This window comes from Bidens hawaiensis, unplaced genomic scaffold, assembly GCF_021521415.1.
Source record: "Bidens hawaiensis isolate Kalapana, Puna unplaced genomic scaffold, B.hawaiensis_p1.1 tig00032931_1, whole genome shotgun sequence".
NCBI lineage: Eukaryota > Viridiplantae > Streptophyta > Magnoliopsida > Asterales > Asteraceae > Bidens > Bidens hawaiensis.
The window spans coordinates 45,505-66,981 of NW_027495642.1; the positions used below are offsets into that span (position 1 = coordinate 45,505).

Genomic DNA, 21,477 nt, shown 5'->3' on the forward strand with positions numbered 1-21,477 from the left:
AATACCAACCGATTTGTGACGGTGTTTTTTTCATACTCGATGTGTTGCACATATCATTAACTAGGTTGTACTAGACGGTTTAAAAGTTAAGCAAATAAAAAGGTTAATCGAGCGCTTTAGAATAATGTTAACCGAAATTTTTAGAACTAGTAAGCAAAGATATACAAGATACTTGCAATTGTGTACCGAAACCGGTTCCATCACTTTAGGTCCGTATTTCGATGTACCTACTAGGTGGAATTCGACTTGGTTAATGCTTGATAGCGGGTTAAGACAAAGACCGACTTTGGAATTATTCCATGACAATCTTGCTAAGAAACGAAAAGTTAAGGCATTTTCGTCAAAGGGTTGGGAAACGATTACAAAGTTAAGTGAGTTGCTTAAAGTTTTTAAAAATGCAACCACTTATTTGTCTGGAGTTTATTACCCGACAAGTTCATTGGTTATTCATCAAATTTGGTTGATTTGTGTCAAAATAAACGATTTTGAGTACGCCGATCCAATGTACGATTATATGATAGCTCCAATGAAACTAAAATTGAGAAAATATTTTGAAGAATTTCCGGCGGTTTTTACTGGTGCCGCCGCGTTGAACCCAACTTTAACTGTTACCGGGGTTGAAACTTTAATCGAAAAAATTGTTGGGCTTTGGATTTGCATTTAGATGACCATAATTATTCATCAAAACAAGTGAGAAAATTCAATACTTATTTAGAAAACATGTTTGAATATTATGCTCTTAAATATGGTTCGACACCGAACGTTCGACAATCAATGGGTTTTGGAGAAAGCTCGTCATCAAGTAACCCAAACATAAGCTTGTTTAATAATATAAGAAACGATAAAATTAAAAAAGCTCGTGGTAGCGCACCAAATAGCGAGCTAAGCCGGTATGGTGCAACCGATTTTATGTTCACTGCAAATGATTTTGAAAACTTTGATATTTCGGGTTGGTGGAAGAAAATGGAACCTCAATTTCCCGTGCTTGCCGCCATGGCCCGTGATTTACTAATCGTCCAAGCTTCTACGGTAGCTTCGGAAAGTGCTTTTTCTTTGAGTGGTAGGATTTTTTCGATACGAAGGACGAGGCTAACACCAGAATCGTTGGAAATGTGCATTTGCTTAAAAGACCACTTGAATGCGGCGGCCTGTATCCAACATGTATCTAATCTTGAAGGAGAGCTCGATGTTGAAGGAAAACTACACAAAGAAGAAGCAGCAATGGGTGCCGCACAACCACTAACCGAGGAATTACAAATGTATGATGATTCAGTGCGATCGAGTAGTCCCGAACCAGATCGCGAAGACCCGTTTAATGTAGATGACATGGATAACGAAGATAAAATCATTAAACGATGAAGCCGAAGGCCCAAGGAAGAATAAACAATAAATGGAGAGAATAAACGAACGATTCAACGTCACGAAGATTATAAACGTTTATTTTCAACTTCAATATGTATTATTTTGAAGCAATGGTTATTAAAAATGTTGAAAATGTGTAAAAATTAATCAAAAACAGTGTTATTAGTTTTTTTTTAATTTTTTCTGATTTTTCCAGCATTTTTTTTATTTTTCCAGATTTTCTACTGATTTTTCCTGCTTTAAAAAAAACCCGGCTTTTAAACCGGTTACCGGTTAACCGGTTAGGGTATTAACCGAACCTGGTTAGACCGGTTAGGGTATTTCTGGTGAATAACCGGGTACTGCCCGACCCGATTAACCGGTCTAACAGGTTATTAGCCACCGACAAAAAAACCGGTTAGCAAAAAAACCGGTTACCGGTTAACCGATTTATGCACCTCTACCCCTAACACATTCACAAGCAAAAGAACAGAGCTCCAATGGCTTCTCGCTATAGCCGCCTAAGAAAACTCCGATGGTGCTTCTTCACCTTTCTTACCTCAGAATACACATCATGACCAATCTTAGAGGGTCAAACTATTCAAAAACGTTAATATTATTCCAAAGCCTTTGGGCCCATTTGCATTTTGGGCCTCGTGCCACTACACGGTTGGCACAGCCTAAGAACCAGGCCTGAAGCTTTACCTACAACCAAAATTTTCTTAAATCTCATCTTATACAGTTATACATTACGTGTCAACCTTATTAACAAGTCAAACCTTTTATAATTTCTTCACTATTTTTGCTGTTTTTACATTTTAGCCTTCTACAGCCATTGATTTTGACTAAGGAGCTGTTTGGTAGCCTCTTTAATACCCATTAAGAGGCACCTCTTAATGGCTCATAATATCTGAATGATTAAAAGGTAACCTTAAGTCTGAATGGTTAAGAGGTAACCATTAAGAGGTAGCATCTTAACCATTCAGACTTAAGCCTACCTCTTAACCATTAAGAGATTATGAGCTATTAAGAGGTAGCCTCTTAATGACTGTTAAAAGGTATTTACACAGGTGAACCCAAAACATTCAACTATTAGAGATGGGTATTTGAGTATATAACCGGATTTGAGATTATTTTCCCAAGTACATGGCATGCATGTTGTAGTCGTTACCTATCCCAATTACTCGAAATATGCATACTCGTTTACTCATTTATCATAATCATCCATAAACATTATTTTTTTTATGTCAGTAGATAAGAAAGTGATCTACCAATCAACTAACTTTTGGATTTATACTCCTAATTTACTTCGATAATGAAATTATATAAAAATCAAAATAGTAAGAACTTTATTTGAAAATCAATGAGGTAATTTTTAAAATATTTAAAAGGTATACAGCATGCCGATACCTAGCGCCTATCGCCTTTGGCACACCTTCTAAAGACAAGCTTGGGCATTACAAATAAAACCATCCATTTCAAATAACTAAACTTCATACATAATATATGTTTGTCCTGCAAACATATATATATATATATATATATATATATATATATATATATATATATATATATAGGTATTAGATCTTTTCAGAAGTTTTTTTACAGCGAGAAGTAATATCATCCAATCATATCTTTTCTTTTAATATTTCAATTTATTTAATTATAAGGTTATTATGGTCATTTTATTTTAATATTAGAATTGGTAAATCCTAATTACCAGCAACCGTTTCAACATTGTTTATCAATATTAGTCATCTAATATGTTATTCCATCATTCCCATCATTCAATATAAACATTTGATTTCATAATCCCAGATGAATAGCATCCCAATATTAGATGTTTTCAGTCATGCTATTGATATGGATTTTGATTTTGACAATCACCAAACTAATGTTATGCCTAATATTAATATGCTCCCGATCAAGCTCAATTCAAATCAATATGATTCGGCTACTCAAGAACAGCAAATCCAGGTGTATATCTAATCCGATTTCCCCTTCCCCCTTCCACCTACCCCTTTGTATTTCCCAGTATGATCATATTATTTATTAGGGTTTCATAAATTAAATCAGGTTATCATAGTACATGACAATTTTCTATAAAATCAACTATTTGTTTGATAAATGATTTTCTATAAAATCAATTAAAAGTTTTTCTTATCTATATATAATTCTAGTGTTGATTTCCTTCAATTTTTGTTATGTTTCCCAAAATGTGTTTGATTATTTGTTTTTAGTTATGAAAGATCAATTTCATTAAATTTTAGATGTCTTACTCAATATACAACCATAAATGTCCAATTATGAGTTTAAAACTGTTTATTTTCCTTAATTTATTATACTCAACTGTTTCATAAAGACCTTATTGCACATTCCACTAAACACATAACTAATATTCTGGTACAACTATTTCTCTTATTTTGGTTTTTAAATTGAATTGATTTTATCGAATTCTATATCTAAGCAGGTGAAATGGGTAATGACTTAACTACACATAATGTTCAGACAATCAGCATACCGAGTAACGATTCTGATGGTAACTTATATTTTTTGCATAATTTATCATGTTTTTCAACTTTAAGCATTACTCAGAAATTGTTCGGATCCGGTCAAAGATACATGTACGTTTGTCACCTGTGTAGCTGTGTAAACTGTGTATGTATGTTCATATATAACTAATATGCGTCAACGGTTGTCACCTGTCTGTCTATGTTCATACATTTGTATGCACGGATCCAGACAAATATGTGCGTACGTTTGTCACATGTGTAGCTTTGTTTTTCGATGTTTGTTTTCTATGTGGTTATATCTAATATTATTCAAACATATGGTCTATTACAGTTGTTATTCTGTTTGTTTGACATTGTTATTTATTTTTACATGATTAAAGGTACTTTTGTAAGTTACTAAAGTAAGGTCGTTCAACTAGTTACGAGTTTGCTTTTTATAGTCTGAAACATCAAACAGCTTCTGCAAATAGTGGTTACTTTCCTATGTTGGTGACTTCACTTTATGGAAGGACTATCTTTTTTCGAGACATATCGAATGTTATGAGTTTTTTCAGTATTTGTTCATTGTATATGTTGTTTTTGTCAACCACTTAATGATGTTATGTTGTTGATGTCATATGTTGATGCACTATACTCTGTAGGTCTGATAGTAATTTTTTTCATCGCATGTAAAGCTGCGTGTATGTTGTAGCTATGTTGTCCTTTGTGTAGTTAATGGTATATTGTCTTTTATATCTTACTAGCATATTGTTGTGTAGTTCAACAATTATGTAAATACTAACTTGGTTTACGTGTTTGCATCTCAACTTGTTAAAAGTAGTCATCTTATGTCCTCTATAGTCTGCATCTATTGCTATTTTTATTTGACTACGTAAATTCATTATGTTCCTATACTTATATAGTTGGCCAACATTTTTAACATTTACTAGACATTATAATCATATTCAAACGGTTTGTGACAGGAAACCATCATCTTGACCAGATACAAGCTGTTGATCCAGAAAACAGCGAGTTGTTAATCGGACAGTCGAGTGTTCCACGGGTTATCAGCCTTGAACGTAAGAGTTAGCAAGTTTAATTCACTTTTAATTTCTTTCATTAACACTTACTTAAGTTTATCCAAGTATTAGTAGCTAGTTTGAACTTTTAAAATTAATATTATATGCAGAAAATGACAAACCAATTTGCTTATACTCGTCTAATGGGTCAAAATGTTGGATCCCAAATATCCCGTCACATGAAAAACCTTCGATTGGTCTACAATTTAAAACTTGGGATGACGTGGTTGCTATGTACAAGGCGTATGTAGCCAAGGCCGGTTTCGATGTAAGGATGTCAACCATAACATGGACCAAAGGTGTCATATCTCATAGGTATATGGTGTGCAGCAAAGCCGGTGCCCCACGTTGCAAAGATGTCGATACCATGGACACGTCATCGTCCGCTTCCAAGCGACGCCACACGAATATAAAGGTTACAGGTTGCAATGCGTGTATCAAACTTAAAGTTCCATCGAACTCTATCGGTTTTGAGATATATGATTTCATAGAGGCTCACAATCATGGGCTTGTTAGTGATTACAATATGGACTTAACACGCGGGAGAAGACAGTTACAGTTTTCAGACAAGGAATTTATTCAAAATCTTCAAACTACAGGTTTTGGTCCAGTCGTTGCTCACCGTGTTCAGTCATCTTTGAAGGGTGGACAACATTTGGTCACGGGATCAAAGACTGATTTTAAGAACCATGCTCGCAATGTCAGGTATTGTGTAGCTAATGCGGATGCTCAAATGATTGTCGATAGGTTCACCCACAACATGAGTCATTTGGAGGATTTTTTTTTCCAATTCAAAGCTGTTGACGGTGTGCTACGGTCTATATTCTGGTCTGACGGCGTATCTAGATGCAACTACAGTATGTTTGGTGAAGTGCTAGCTTTTGATGCAACATACTCAACAAACAGGTATCAAATATCGCGCTACGTTTCTCGTCAATGAATTATAATTCTAATTAACCACCCTTTATTTTTAATTCAGGCGTGACATGATTTTTGTTCCTTTCACGGGCGTTGACTACCACAAGAAATGTGTTACCTTCGGTGCCGGCTTAATACATTCCGAAATGATTCATACAAGTGGTTACTAGATACGTTCCTATCAGCTCATGGCAAGCAGCCCAGGTTGGTGTTGACAGATCAAGATCCAGCAATGAAACAAGCCGTTTCATCTGTTTTGAATGAATCTACACATAGGCTGTACATGTGGCACGTTACAAACAAAATACCTATTAAGGTATGTATACGACTTTCATTATCAATGTTCTAATCCAGTTTTTAATTATTGTGGTATACGTTTGTCATTTTAAGTTATTTACTGCTTCTATTTTCATGTTCAACATTGCTGGTTACTTTTTTTTTGTTTTATAGCTGAAGGGTGAGATTCAGGTTAATGAAGAAATTAGATGTCGTGTTAACAAGCTGGTTTGGAATGTATTCATCAAGCCGGAGACGTTTGAATCCAGATGGCATGATTTGATTGATGAATTTAATTTAAGCGAAAACAAATGGTTAAAAGACATGTTTGCTATTAGGGGAAGTTGGGTTCCGGCTTACTTTAGAGATATTCCAATGTGTTGTTTGATGAAGACTACCTCACGTTGTGAGAGTTCTAACTCATAGTTCAAAGTATATTCTAGCCCTGGCAACAATCTTGTTCAATTCATGAACTGCTTTGAAATGGCATTGAATGCTCAATGACACGTGCAGCGCGAATTGCAAAATGATACCACAACAAAGACACCACCGTTAGAGACCCGTTTGCCAATCGAGCGTCACGCCTCCTACGTCTACACTATAACAATTTTCAAAGAAGTTCAGAAAGAGATTACAAAGGGTTTGTATCATTACGCACGTACATGTGTTGACTCCGCAGATGGATTGAACATTCATCTTATCAATCACAAAGACAAACGCAATGGGTTTGTTGGTGAATTTAAGGTACATCTCCTATCATGTAACAACATATCTTACATTTGTCCATAACCTACTATCATTTCACTAAATACTAACCCTAATTTAACGTATACTGCAGGTGACTCAGAATCCTAATGACAACACATTTTCATGTTCCTGTAAGGGTTTCACTCGCATCGGTTACCTGTGTAGACACATCTTCAAAGTCCTCCAAATCAAGCTTATTGATGAAATCCCTGACAAATACATTCTTTCTCGATGGAGGAGTGACGTTATACCCTCATCACTTTTCAAGATTGAAACCAGATACGGTGTTCCCCTTGATGAAAGATCTAAACTAAGGCAAAAGTTTTTGTCTTTGACCAATCAGTGTGCCGACCGTGCATGAGGAAACATAGAATTTCTTCAATCGTTGGTCGATCAGATGAATCAGATCAAGGTCCAAATATGGGAAAAAATTCCTATAGAACCTTCATATAACAGCAACTCCGCCACAATACAAGACTTGATTGGCTACAAGTTACCTGAGCAAATCACAATAAAGCCACCAACCGGGATTAAAAATAAGGGTTCAGGTTCTCGCAAGCGCAAGATTGGTCCAGGCGAGAAGGCTAAGAAGAAAAGCAAAAAACCAAAACGTTTTTGTGCAAAATGTAACAAAAAGGTTCGTGGTCATGACTCGCGTAACCATAAGAAAGTTATGGAAGAGAAGGAACGTAGGCGAAAACAAAGGGAACAATGCTGAAAGGAAAGGCAACAAGGAGAAAAGACAAAATGGCAACGACTGGTAACCAACCGGCGGAATATGCTGAAACCGATGAGACCGTTGACACATCTGAAACGGGTTAGTCTGAAGATTCGGATGACACGAGCGATACCGACTACAATACTGAATAATATCTTTTATTTTATTTGTTTTTCTACTTTCGAGACATTACCATCTACTGTTACACCTTTACGTGTTCAATAAACATCACATTTCAATTTCATACACATATATTGAAATCACACTTGTGTAACATACGATTATTTTTTTAGATTTGTAGCCCTAGGAAATGTTATATTCGTTTATTTAATGTAAAATACATGCGTTTCTCTCTGCCAACCGTTTATTGTACATCGATTTGATGCATTAACACAAATCATGTTATACTCTTACATGTAAAACACATGATAATCGCTTTCATACCAACTCTCTGACTTGAAAAACTTTTAGATTTGCATATGCTTGAGTAAACTACACTTATCTATTTACATATGTCGCCGTACCAAAAGTTGTCATCATCCCCTACAAGTCAACTACGTGCGTCTCTGTCTGGCAACCAATAAGTGAGCATGGAATTTGCTGTGGTTAAACAACTCATCTGTGAAGGCACATCGTTCACAAAATTATGGAATGTGAATATCTTTTAAAACCCTGCATACACAACATGTTATATTCTATAGGTACCAAGTTCTGGATAAACGGTTGTTTGCGTGTCGGTCCTACCTGGATAAATGCCCATATGTGGTTACCAGTTGGTCAACAATAATTGTATAATATCATTCATATGCACCAAGTGGACTTCAAGTACGTGTCATTATCTTTGTGCGCTTCTCCACTATACTCTACACAACATTACACTAACAAACTTGACACTAACTAACTTGACACTAGACACATTCAACCGTTACCTTGTTTAGCCAACATAAAACCCAAAACAATAATCGCATACTTTGCGTGAAACAACAAACATATTGCAACAACTCAATTACCCACGCATTTACTGCATCCGACAGCACATAAACATCTAATTAAAATACCAACTTCATTAACATACTTAAATCCAGTTACATTTAAAGATCCTCAAAATTCGGTCATCGAAACCCAGCCTTTGATACATAGCTGATACATCAGAATCAAAAGCACATCGACATACCAAAAGGTTTTATCAACCATAAACAAAACAGACTAACGTCTTAACATAAAGGAGTTTTGGACAGAAAGACAAGAGACATAATTATTAAAACTATAAAACATTAGATACTAAAACCGTGTTACTAGACTTCACGCATGCATCCATCAATCGCTTGCCAATGCTTCATCTATCTTCTCTTTCTGCTTATTCACTGAAGACAGGAGAATCTTTGCGGTGTACTTTATCCTTAAGCTGACTAATACCTTTTTATTCTTCATCGCTGCCTCCCCAAGTCCATAGCAGCAGTTACTCCCCTCGTTAAATGTCTCCATGTGCCTCATTGTGAACAACCCAGACTCTTCATATTCCTTTCTAGTGCACCTTAACTTCAGCCACTTTGGTTCTACCCCTTCCATTGGAATTGCTTTTGGATGATCAACGATTCGGAGGTAACTCACCAAAAACTTCTTCTGCAAAAACCATACATCATTAGACGTTACCCAGCCTTGTCATTTATTATCAAACAATAAACAATAACAAATTCGCATTTATACTCCAACCATACTAACCAGTTTCATCACCGTACGTGTGCAAACGCCACTATACTCTTCAATCAAATCCTTCTCGGATTTCGACCGCCTTTTGTTTGTGTCCTTATTAACATTGTCTAACACCTCAATTGCTAGATTTTTCACATCAAAGCACACTAAATAACAGTGATCACCTGTCACTATCGGTATTACAAACATGTCATATGGCCGGATTCTTAATTTTCTCACATCGTTGTTAACCGCTCGCCTTAGATTCTCCTTTATTAATCCAACGCCCGCTGTGAACGTCACATCTTTAAACTCGATCAAGCCTCCATTCTGTTAATTTCAAAAAACATTAATCAATACATACATTACACTATCTGATCGGCCATCAACTATAATCAGTCTGTTAAATACAACAATAAAGCAACACAGACAGTTAAATTTGTACAAACTACCGTATCCAATCAACACTCAACTCAAATGATTATGTTAAATTCAAAAAACATTTACAAACAATTAACTTTAAACAGTCAAACAATATGTATACACTACTACCGTATCCGAGCTACCATACTGAATAAGCATTATTTTAATTTAAAAAAATAAAAACACAGAAACTACATTCTGTTGATCGCATAAAAGACTAAATCACACCAACAGTTGTAGACGTTTACACTACCGAAATAACTACACAATCTACCTCTACGCTAATCCGGTGATTGACCACGACTATTCCTTATAACCCGTAACTACATGAAAAAACTCTGACCCATGTACATCACAAACAGACATGCGTATACCAACGGACTTACTACACAGTATACACGATTTCTATACACACGGTATACACAACAGCCCAATCTACATAATATTTAACTCCATGGTAAACCTCGTACACCTATACATCACAAACAGACAGCCAGTTCACGCCGGATTTATTACACAGCATACACCGTTAAATCATACACACAGCATACACGACTTACACACACAGGGTGTATCCAACGTCGGCACACGTATCTATAACCACAACATATCTCTAACACCTACATATCTACCCCCCTTAATAACAACTACAAAATATTCATTATTATTACCCGGTGTTCGACCACGAATACTCCTCACATACAGACGACATCGATCGGTTGACCATGGCATTCCCACAAACAACCAGCTCCACCTCCTAACCACCTCAACTTACTAGTCAACTAGCATCACGAGAATACATACGGACCTTTGAACATGTACACACAACCGTATCCCATCAACTATAACGTCTCAGCATTCCTTAATCTCAAAAACAATAACACACACAGACAGTTGACAAAATTTATACTACCACATCTGATCATCCCGCAATCCAAGCACATGTTACAATTTCTCGTTATGTACTACGCTACATGACTAAAAACTAACAAATACCAAAGTACCAATTTGACTACATAACCATGTCATTTTAACGCATGGGCCCCTCCCGTACCAGTCACCATCCCAAACTAAGGTTTAAATATTGAATACTATCAACTATAAAGATGTAAACACAAGCCCAATGCACCCGACTACTTAACATTTACTTTAACATACATGAAAAGCAAGTGTAACAGAACTTAGAAGCTCGATTGGCCCTATAAACAACCAAAACGGTGACGAATCGCTCCGAGCTGACTCCCCTTCATTCAATACCATCGAGAAACACGAGATCACGTTGCTACTTATCGTCATGTTCGGCTGCAGTGTCTCGAACGCACCCTGCAAACCTAACAGTCCACCTTCAGTCGAAAACAAAGTTTCCCTACAAAGACACACAATTTTGTTACTAGTACTAAAACTAAGATATGAACCTAGCGTAAAGTATATCAGACGACTTACGTTTCTGGGCCACCAGTCCTATGTATGTACCTCCAAACAAGAGTCTCATCTTTTTCTTTTTTCCTAGTGATATCCACCGGCCTATACATATACAGCGATCTAAGCCGGTAGCTTTGACGTATTTCCCTTTTCTCCCTTTCTATACCTTTACCTTTATCGACCATTTGTCTTGACACTTCACTCAAAGGAACATGCTCTGTATCACTATCAATCACTTGCCTCCCTTGACAATCCCCTGTCCTCAACTCAACATCCTCACCTAGTGCATAACCTACTATCTTTGCTATCGTTGGTGTCTTCAACACTACTTCTTCACCAATCTGTGTCATTCCCAAACTAAACGTCGGTTCAAACAAAACCAGATTACTTTCCTGTGTTACACCCTTCGATGCCCTGGGGCTGACAATTCCATCTTCCCTTCCACTTCCGCTTCCTTTCCCACCAGCAATCACCTTGTCCACACTGTCGCACAACTCTTTCACAACATTCGGATCACTCCAAAATGGTGAGCAATTAGGATCTAGAACATCTAAATCATCTACTTCGCGTACCTCTTCTCCCTTTTCTTCTACCGTTTTCTGTATGCTAGGCTCAATGCTCTTTTCGTTACTAACATGGCCTACACATGCAGCCAGTTTTAATTGTTTTCCTACCCGCACATCCTCCATTTTGTTACCTCTGCTTTTACGTCCACAATCCCCCAAATACCTCTTCCATCCGTCCTCATGTTGAACAACCTCAGTGTACTTATCAGCAAGTTCTTTCAGATCACCATCCCCGGGATACCCATCATACGCTTCTTTCATTAACTTTTCAAATTCCTCCTTACATCTAGAAAGCATGGCTAACACTTTCCCCATGCGTTGCACCTTCGCCTACATACACAACAGTCGGCAGTATTACAAACTCGACAGTACTTTCAACAAAGTAAACAATAAAACGGTGTGACATAAAACGCGTAAATGAATATTACCTACAACTCAGATTCTTCTAGTGCCAGACCATCCTCACCATTTACTTTCTCCTTACCACTTCTCTTCTTTGAAGATCGTATCATTTTTACATTCATGCGTCTACCGAACCCACCACCAACTATTTCAATATGTTGCCTATCCTTCAACTTATCTAACGTCTAGCCAAATAGACCGAGATTTGATAGTGCGGCTGGTACTCCATCCACCCTTACTTTGTCATCATAATACAACTTCAAGCATAGCAAAGATCATTACTTACGTTGAACATATCTATCCAAACTGTCGACACAGGACATTAACTAAGATTACAATAACTTTTATGACATCAATGTTCACAACAACGACTAAGTTCATGTTTATATTATCAACGGTTAAATCAGTTTCAACTACGTGTAATTACCTACACCCTATCCACATGAAAACCATATACGATTATTTATTCTATATACCACAACTTCAAAACATAGCAGAAATCATTACTAACTGTGAATACTAACTACCATACAGTAATACTATACCTTTAAATTTTACTACATCAATGTTCACACCAACAAGTATCATATATTTTATATTCTGTACAATTGTATCAGTGAGTTCTACGTCTAAATACCTACACCATATCCACATTTAAAACAGAAACGTATTGCATCTACTATTAGAGAACGAATACGTCATAGTACAAATAACGATAAATTTGTTAGGTTACATCACTTACAGCTAGTATTGTTAGCGGCCCAACATAGTAATTCTTACGATCGTCACGCTTACATTTATCCGTACACTCTATAATACTACGGTATATAACCTCACACCAATCAATGTTCTTCACATCACACTCCTTATTAAAGAACGGTAGAAAAGCCTTTAGACATCTACCGTTTCCAGAACACTCTACCATTATCGCCATGAACAGCATCAGAAAGTCAACCTTAAACATCCAGTCAGCTTGATCATATGTTCCAAGCCTGCTATCTATATCCGGAGGGCTCAAATCACTTTTACCATGTACCTTTTTCCATGCCTTACTTACACTTAGAATCGATTTTGAATCCTCACACTTTACAACTACTTCACCTACTTTAGGTAACCCCGTCAACGAATGAATACCCTCATTTGTTAGCCTTAACCCACCTTCACACAATTCCAAAGTCATTGTTGACGTATTAAGCTGTCCACCACATAATATCCCAAGTTCCCTGGTATTCCATCAACAGTCATCGACATGAATTTACCAAAACCCATATCCGTTACACACTTCCGCTGTGCATTCGAAAGTTTCTTCAACGAACTACACAGCGAATGTGGAAAAGATCTGGTCCTTATGCTTGGGACATTATACTTCTCATACTTTGTCTTCCGTTTCAAGTTCTCTTGTTTTGTTACGGCTAGCTCAGTGTTATGGAAGACCAAAGCAGCTTGCTCTTTGACAAAGTCGTCATCAATTTCCATTAGCTCTGTCGACGAACCGACCACAACACCAGATCCACCTTCACCGTATGACACATCCCCTACATTTTTTAAAACATTGGTCAACCATAAACCCACATATCTACAATAAGAAGCCTCTAACAACATGTATGCTACGAGATTATATTACAACACATGTCTAAAAGGTATTGACAAAAGACACGTACCTTTCTCCTTACTCTTATTCTCTCGTTACCCATCGTATGCGACACCCCCTACAGTTAAATCAACATTTGTCAGCCGAAAATATAATTCTACATAAATAACTCCTCCTACAAACATATTGATAAATTTTTTTCATAAAAAACAAACTTACCAATGTGCTTTTTTTTACCCGCTGACTTTTCTCCTTTACGTAACTCCTTGGTTTCATCTCTGCTCTCGAAGTGCCCTACACAAGACACCACGGTCTATAAAACCAAACATACTATACAAACAAAAATCCAAACAACGATAGCTATTAACGTAAATGGCCCCTATTTTTGTTTACATCCCCTTAATAACATTTTGCAAACAAAGACACATACCTTTTTCCTTACTCTTACTCCCCCCTTGATCACCGTACGCTATATCTCCTACATTCATACGATCGTTGAATACCATTACACAATCTCTATAAATATATCCTTCAACCAAAACAGTGATACACTACTCTTATACACAATCCATCCATACTTCTACGTTTCTTCTTAGCAGGTGACTGCTGCGCTTTTGGAATCTTCTCTGTTCCATGTGTCTTCTCGCGGTCCGCTGCACTCACAAAACACCCATTAGCAAACACAACATAATACACTATCGACCTTCAATACAATCGCTACATACAAACGCCACAGTAACCTAATTATTGTTACTTTCACTATTTACCTTACATTTTTAAAACACTAACACATAGGGTTATTCTTATTTGTTACTGTTACTGTGCACCTTACACTTTTAAATCACTAATACATACCGTTTTGCTTATCCATGTTCCCCTCTTCCGCGTCAACATCCACCGGGTTCGCACTATCGTTAACAAACCTAGAAAAACTAATTCTCTTGGCAATCCTTTCACTTTTCCTCTCTACACAATCCATAAACGAAACTATCAAAAACCAAACCACACAACCGAAACAGCCTTAACGATGTCCAACTAAAATACCCAAAAATACAATAGCATCTGAACAACAAGGATAACTTACTAGTCGACATCATCAACATCCACTCCATCCGGCTATGACCTGCATAACATACGCAAATATCAGCATCCTCATCAAACATATCTACAAGAACAAACTCCTACACATATACATCAGAACCAGACCTGCGTAGACCGTCTTTTGTAGTACACATCATACACCCATAACTCATATACACGGCATACACATCAAAATAAAACACATATACACAGCATACGTAACTCAAACGACACAACAACACACTAAAAACACCTACACAACTCTAAAACCACAAGGTACACAGTTCATTGTGTACACATACAAAACCCATAACTGATATACTGGTTGCTGCTCAAATCAACTACATAACCAGAAATCTACACTACTTTTAAACACCTATGTACAAAAAAAAATAACAAACAAAAAACACTAACAACGACCGCAAATACATACTACAATAAATACATCTTAATCGTACTTTCATACAACCCTGTCCAACATCATGTATATATTGATATGAACATCGACACCTAAATAGTCATTACCAACAGACTATCCTACATCTGCTCAATCATAGCTACACCCACAACCTACACACCTCAAATACAATAACATTTGAACAACAAGGATAACTTACTGGTCGACATTGTTAACGTCAGCTCTGTCCGGCTATGACCTGCACAACATACGCAAATGTCAGCATCCTCATAAAACATAACTACAAGAACAAACTCCTACACATATACATCACAACCACACCTGCGTACACCATCATTTTTAGTACACATCATACACCCCTGACTCATATACACAACATACACGAACTAGCAAAACGCTGTGCACACAACTTTTACAACTATATCTCAAACGACACAACATATCACAAAAAACACCTACACAGCTCGAAAACCCCAAGGTACACATTTCAGTGTGTACACATAAAACACCCATAACTGACATACTAGTTGCTGCTCAAATCAACTACAGAACCAGAAATCTAAACTGCTTTTAAACACCTACGTACAAAAAAAAATCACTAACAAACGACCGCAAATACATACTACAATACAATACATCTTAATCGTATTTTCAGAAAACCCTGTCCAACATCATGTATATAATGATATGAACATCAACACCTAAATATAAAATTACCAACATACTATCCTACATCTGCTCAATCACAGCTACACACAATACATTGCATCACAGAGGATACAAACCACAAACTACACACCTCAAGAAATTTAAAGACGTCGTTATCTAGGGTTCGTTTAGCAGGAACCCAAAAAAAACACAACACAAGAACACATACATCTAAAATTTGTGTACATACCTTCCAAACAAACTGAATCGTTTAATTGAACTAGCAAACACCAAACCCCCAAATCGATTGTAAGCCAACAGCTGTGAAACTATACTCCACTACAATTGCGTCTTATAGTACACCAAATGGTATCCACCGCGTTTAATTAACCGGATTTGTGTGGACGTCTGTTTCGTATAGCGAGAGGATTTCCCGCACCGATGACTACGTAGGTGAACAAGCGTTTTGATTGTGTGTATCATCTTGAAATCAATAATATATTCGTTCCTTGAACAACATGAAACTATATGGAAGGAAAAGTGAGAACCGTGATCAATAATTGATAAACCAACCGTTCCCTCTAACCAGCTACACAAAGATTACAAACTTACCCTTTAACCAAATAACATCTGGTTACAACTAACCTGTATTTATGAAACTGCCATCAACTAACCTACACCATAGATCTTTTTATTTAACGGCTGAGATTCACTTCTCGCACTTCTCATTCTAACAACACTTCTCGCAAGATCCATCCCCTACATATATATATATATATATATATATATATAAAACCATCTATTTCTGACACAAAGAAAAACACTAAACTACATACAGAATACTCAAAAGGGTATACTTTTGCCTACAAGAAAAATAAATAAATAGCTAAAATAAAGCATTAATTTTATTTCCCAAAAACCTAAAAGATCACCTTAAACTGGAAACAACAAATTAACTTAAAGCATTTTACACTTTGACAAACTCTTGTCAACACGCCCACAAAGTATCTCTACGCATTGTGGACACAAGAACCCGACTGCATCAGCCATTGATTCTGCATCAACCGGCTTGGAAAGGAACTCTTTGTGGCACCATATGCATTCAGTCCTGAACGTGCCATCGTTATTAATGTTAATCACGGGTGACTCTATTCCGCCTGTCCTCTGTGAACTAGAAGATGCTTCACCTAACTGTCTCTCATCATGGCCCACAACAGCATTCTGACCACAATCCGTTTGTGCCTACAAACAGAAGCTACTATTAGTTGCCATAATTTCCAATAAAAGTCCCTCAACCTAAATTTGAAATATTAAATGGCGCTCAACTTGAAAATAATACGAGCAATAGTCACTAAACTATATTTTCTATATTGAAGTCCCTACACTTGTCTAAAATGCATATACTTGTGAATTGTGATTTAAATAAAATAATGATGATTTGTTAACTCTTGAATTGGACAAAATTTGATAAAGTAGCATTCAATACTTTTGCAAAAAAAAGAAAAAAAAAAGTCTATACCATCATATTTAGACCAATTTAGAAGTTAAGAATACAGTATTTATATTTGTTTTCACAAGTTCAGGGATTTTAATATACAAAAATCAGTTTGGTAATTTTTTTTGTGTATATTTTAGAAGTTGTGGGACTTAAATATACCCAACTAGGTTGATTTACTTTTTCATGAAAGTATCATCATCATCGTACTCAGTATATCCCACCAATAGCAAAGCTATGGTAGGGTCTGAGGAGGGTAAGATGTAGGCAGCCTTACCTCTACCCCATAGGGATAGAGAGGCTGCTTCCGGTGAGACCCCCGGCTCGATAGTAGTTTTGCATCAAGCCTTAGACATAAGGCACATAGCACTCAATCATCGGGACACCGGCTGATCGGTGCATGTACCCTTATCTTTCAGCTATCAACGCCACTACATGATGCCTGATTAACCGTCCGTCACTTTTAACGTTATTTTCACGAGATTAGTAAAATAACGTCAAAATTAGTGCAATTTCACTTTTGCCCACCCGAGGGTTCACACATATATACATCATATGTGCGCACCGCAAGCAGGGCTAAAAAATAATAGCAATAATAATAGTAATAATAATAAGGATAAATACCATAAAAAACCAACATGCTTTTTTTTTCTCACAAAAGTCTCTCAACAATTTTTTCAACATTAAAGTCCCTCAACATGTTAAATTAGAAAAAACTTGTGAATTTTTTTAAAACAACTTGAAACTTGTACATCCAAATTGTTTTAATAAACAACTAGAACAAAAAAAATATAATCCATTTAATAGAATAGGATAAACACGTAAGCAAAACCAATGAATATATCGGTTTCAAGTTCAGTTGTTTTAAAAAAAATTATGGTTTTCTTTTAAAAATTTAACATGCAGTGGGACTTCAATGTGCAAAAAAATTTGAGAAAATACCAAAAGTATGTTTGTTTTTATGGTATTTATCCTTTCAAAATAATGTTAAGATTTAAATTCAACAAAATTAGGTAGATTGACATTGAAAATTTTCGCACAAAAAATTATACCATCTTATTTTGACCAACTCAAAAGATAACGATTCATTATTTAACTTTTTTATGCGCATGTTAAACAAGTTTAGGAACTTTAATATACAAAAATTAGTTTACAGACTTTTACATGTATTTTTTTACAAGTTTTGGGTCTTTACTACACCAAGTTAGGTTGACAAAATTTCTCTTAAAACAAGAAAAAGTATATTGGTTTTTTTATGATATTAAACATACAGTAATAGTTATAATAATAATAATAACAACAGTAGTAGTACTAGTAACGATAATAGTTATTAATACAACAAAAGTTTCATACCTTGTCTGAAGTATTAGATTTTTTTGGAAGCTCAAATATTCGGGTGGTTTTCTTGTGACAAATCTCGAGGTGTTTATTGAGGCCATCTATGTCATCAAATGTGAGTCCACATGGTGTACACTCGATATGGGAACAGATTTCAACATCATACAAGTCATTTGTTGCAAGCAACAGCTTATTATTTGCCTCATTAAGAGTCGAGCAACTAGTGATTTCATTTATCTGCAAGATATTAAAAACCATGATTAAGCATTCATTTTTGACAAACTCATATTACAACAGCAATAACCTTAGATTGTACTTACAGATTTGAGCAACATACTACTACCATTGTTGATCTGTCTCATCTCCCCTTGTTTGGATGGACCGGCAACATCTATCAAATACTTATCTTTTAGATAAACTGCAACATCCTTGCATGACTTAAATTGCATCCCTGTTGGACTGAATATATCAAGAAAAAAACAATATTACGTAAGATAGATGGCATTAATCTAATAACCTCAACATCCTTTTTAAAAAAATCTATCATCGTATAAATCTTATTTTACCAAATATGTATCTAAAAATACTTCTAAAACACGTATAATGTATCAGGTGAAAGTGTGAAACCACGTTATGGCGGTACCACCGACAATACCTAAAAAACACGTAAAATGTTGCGTTTGGAAACAACACGTGTTGTCGATAAATTTACTAAATCTGACTAAAATCTTATTTTTCATCATATAAATCTAATTTTAGGAAACACGAAAAGATCACGTTGGACATCTTGATATACTTCAAAAACACGTGAATGTATTAGGTGAAAGCGAAACCATGTTGCGTGCGTGGCGGTGGTACCACCAATACCTCAAAATATTCTATTTAGGAACCGCACGAATGATCAATAAATTACAAATTCACTTAAAACCCTTTTGTTTAACCATGATCTTAACTTCCTAAGGTTATTTGAGTTTGATAAGTCTTTTTTAAAACATAAGTCACATAACATAAACCAACTTTCAAAACACACACAGTAAACAAGCACTATTCAAAATTTCTTTTGTAAATGTTTCATTATAACTAGCACCCATAGAAGATCAACTACAATCAAGAAACTTACTGAAACCCTCAGGGTATAAACATTTATGTCCTTCAAGATTTAAAACAAACACTTAACAAAGACACATAAGGTAAACAAGAATGGATACTCTCACAAAGCGTGATGCAAACTTTTAACATAGTAAAGGACTCTAAATTTGATGCTCGATTTACTTAGCATCCACGTTGTTGATGCTCGCACAGTATACGTCATATGTGAGACATGTACCCTAAAGTAACAATAAAAGCCGTACACTTGCCCTAAATGTCCTTTTAACAGCATAACCGAACATCACAACATAACAAGTCAACATTACTTATGAGATATTGACAACAAAACACTTTTAACACCATGAATGAACTGTCCAGGTGTCATATAGCAACAATGTAGAGATTAACAACAACTGTGCAATGTTACTTTTGAAGAAATCAATCAAACTTGTAACATTAAGACACGGGAGGTAAACAGCCAACGATACTCTCACAAAGCATTATGCAAACTTATAATATAGTAAAAGACTCTAGTTGTAAAGTTTGATTAGCATCATACCGACGTTGTCGTCATTCGTAGGTGTAACCTAAAGTAACAATGAGAACAGAACACTTGCCCTAACCACAACAGTTCTAACTTAGCCAGATTCAAAACTAGGGCAAAATCATCAACGACAAGTAACAAAATCTCAAAATTTCAACAACCGACATCAGTTAATATCAACACAAATACAACAAAACCTAGGTCACAACTAGCAAAAAAAATGACCTAAAACTTTTATTCAACAGACAATGCGATAATAACATAGCAACAATGTAGATATTAACAAGAACTACCCAATCTTTCTTTTGAAAAAAATCAATCTTATAACAGTAACCTACTTAAAAAATTACATTCACATAAACACCAATCAAACTTACTGAAAAATTATAAATCACAAATTCACAGTTCACCAAGAACATAACAGTTGTAATTATACACCAATCTAAGTTCACCAGATTCAAAATTAGGGCTAAATCGTCAACGACCAGTTACAGAACCTCACAACTTCAATAATCAACGTCGATTAATATCAACACAAGCGCAACAAAACCTAGGTCAAAATTAGCAACAAAATGAAAACAATAATAATAATAACCTGACATAATTCCGACAGTGTAGAGACGGAAGTCCAGCACGGCAGTGTATCGCGATCTCAATCTTCCAACCGTCCGGCAAGACGTTAACGATATCAGCGGCTGCCACCAGCTTCCTCCGGTGACTACCACGGCACCAGTTTCCTTCTAAAGTATCCATAAACCCTACCAGTTGTACTACTCTCGTCATTCTCTCTAACTCACTCCCATACGCGCCGTCTCCTACACGCGCCAACAGTTCTAAATCCAGCCCCTCTTTGTTTATGTAGATTACATTTTCACCCTCTTGTTTCACCTCTTCTTCGCATTTTCTCTTACCTTTCCATTTCTCACTTTGACTTTCGTTGACCATAAGACCATTTTCCCAAAAGTGAAATGAATTTCGATGGCGGCGGTGGCCGGATCAGGGACGGCAGGGAATGTTGAGGGTTAGAGACCTCTGAGGTTCAGATTGGCCGACTATGATTCTCATGTCTGGTGCAAGAGTTTTTGTTACATAGTTTTTATGATTACGGATATCGATACCAGGCTGATTGTTGTTTAGGTATCTTGCTACTGGTTAGGGAGGGGTCATGATGGAGCGACTGTTTGTTTGAAGGAGAGAT

The 21,477-nt window shown here is 36.2% G+C and overlaps 2 protein-coding genes across 2 annotated transcripts; one reads left to right on the forward strand and one right to left on the reverse strand.

The window, feature by feature from the left end:
- The first annotated feature begins 774 nt into the window (after positions 1-774).
- Positions 775-7,214, forward strand: LOC143584330 (protein FAR1-RELATED SEQUENCE 5-like). Its single transcript, XM_077066410.1, has 9 exons — positions 775-1,000; positions 3,812-3,880; positions 4,817-4,912; positions 5,023-5,818; positions 5,892-5,953; positions 6,001-6,146; positions 6,281-6,454; positions 6,620-6,850; positions 6,945-7,214. The coding sequence occupies exons 1-9, from the start codon at positions 775-777 to the stop codon at positions 7,212-7,214; spliced, it is 2,070 nt and encodes a 689-aa protein (XP_076922525.1).
- Positions 7,215-16,688: 9,474 nt separating this feature from the next.
- On the reverse strand, positions 16,689-21,044 carry LOC143584335 (uncharacterized). Its single transcript, XM_077066416.1, has 4 exons — positions 20,875-21,044; positions 18,967-19,105; positions 18,662-18,883; positions 16,689-17,055 (listed from the first exon to the last, which is right to left on the reverse strand). The coding sequence occupies exons 1-4, from the start codon at positions 21,030-21,032 to the stop codon at positions 16,771-16,773; spliced, it is 804 nt and encodes a 267-aa protein (XP_076922531.1). The 5' UTR covers positions 21,033-21,044; the 3' UTR covers positions 16,689-16,770.
- Between the last annotated feature and the right edge of the window lie 433 nt (positions 21,045-21,477).

What these genes read in the sequence shown, in the direction of transcription:
- LOC143584330 (XM_077066410.1), top strand. Translation starts at nt 775, where the DNA reads ATGGGTTTTGGAGAAAGCTCGTCATCAAGTAACCCAAACATAAGCTTG. An exon ending in ACCGAGTAACGATTCTGATG is followed by an intron (nt 3,881 to 4,816) that starts GTAACTTATATT and finishes GGTTTGTGACAG; the next exon opens with GAAACCATCATCTTGACCAG. An exon ending in GCAACATACTCAACAAACAG is followed by an intron (nt 5,819 to 5,891) that starts GTATCAAATATC and finishes TTTTTAATTCAG; the next exon opens with GCGTGACATGATTTTTGTTC.
- LOC143584335 (XM_077066416.1), bottom strand. Translation starts at nt 21,032, where the DNA reads ATGGATACTTTAGAAGGAAACTGGTGCCGTGGTAGTCACCGGAGGAAG. An exon ending in CACTGTCGGAATTATGTCAG is followed by an intron (nt 19,106 to 20,874) that starts GTTATTATTATT and finishes TGATATATTCAG; the next exon opens with TCCAACAGGGATGCAATTTA. An exon ending in GTAGTATGTTGCTCAAATCT is followed by an intron (nt 18,884 to 18,966) that starts GTAAGTACAATC and finishes AATATCTTGCAG; the next exon opens with ATAAATGAAATCACTAGTTG.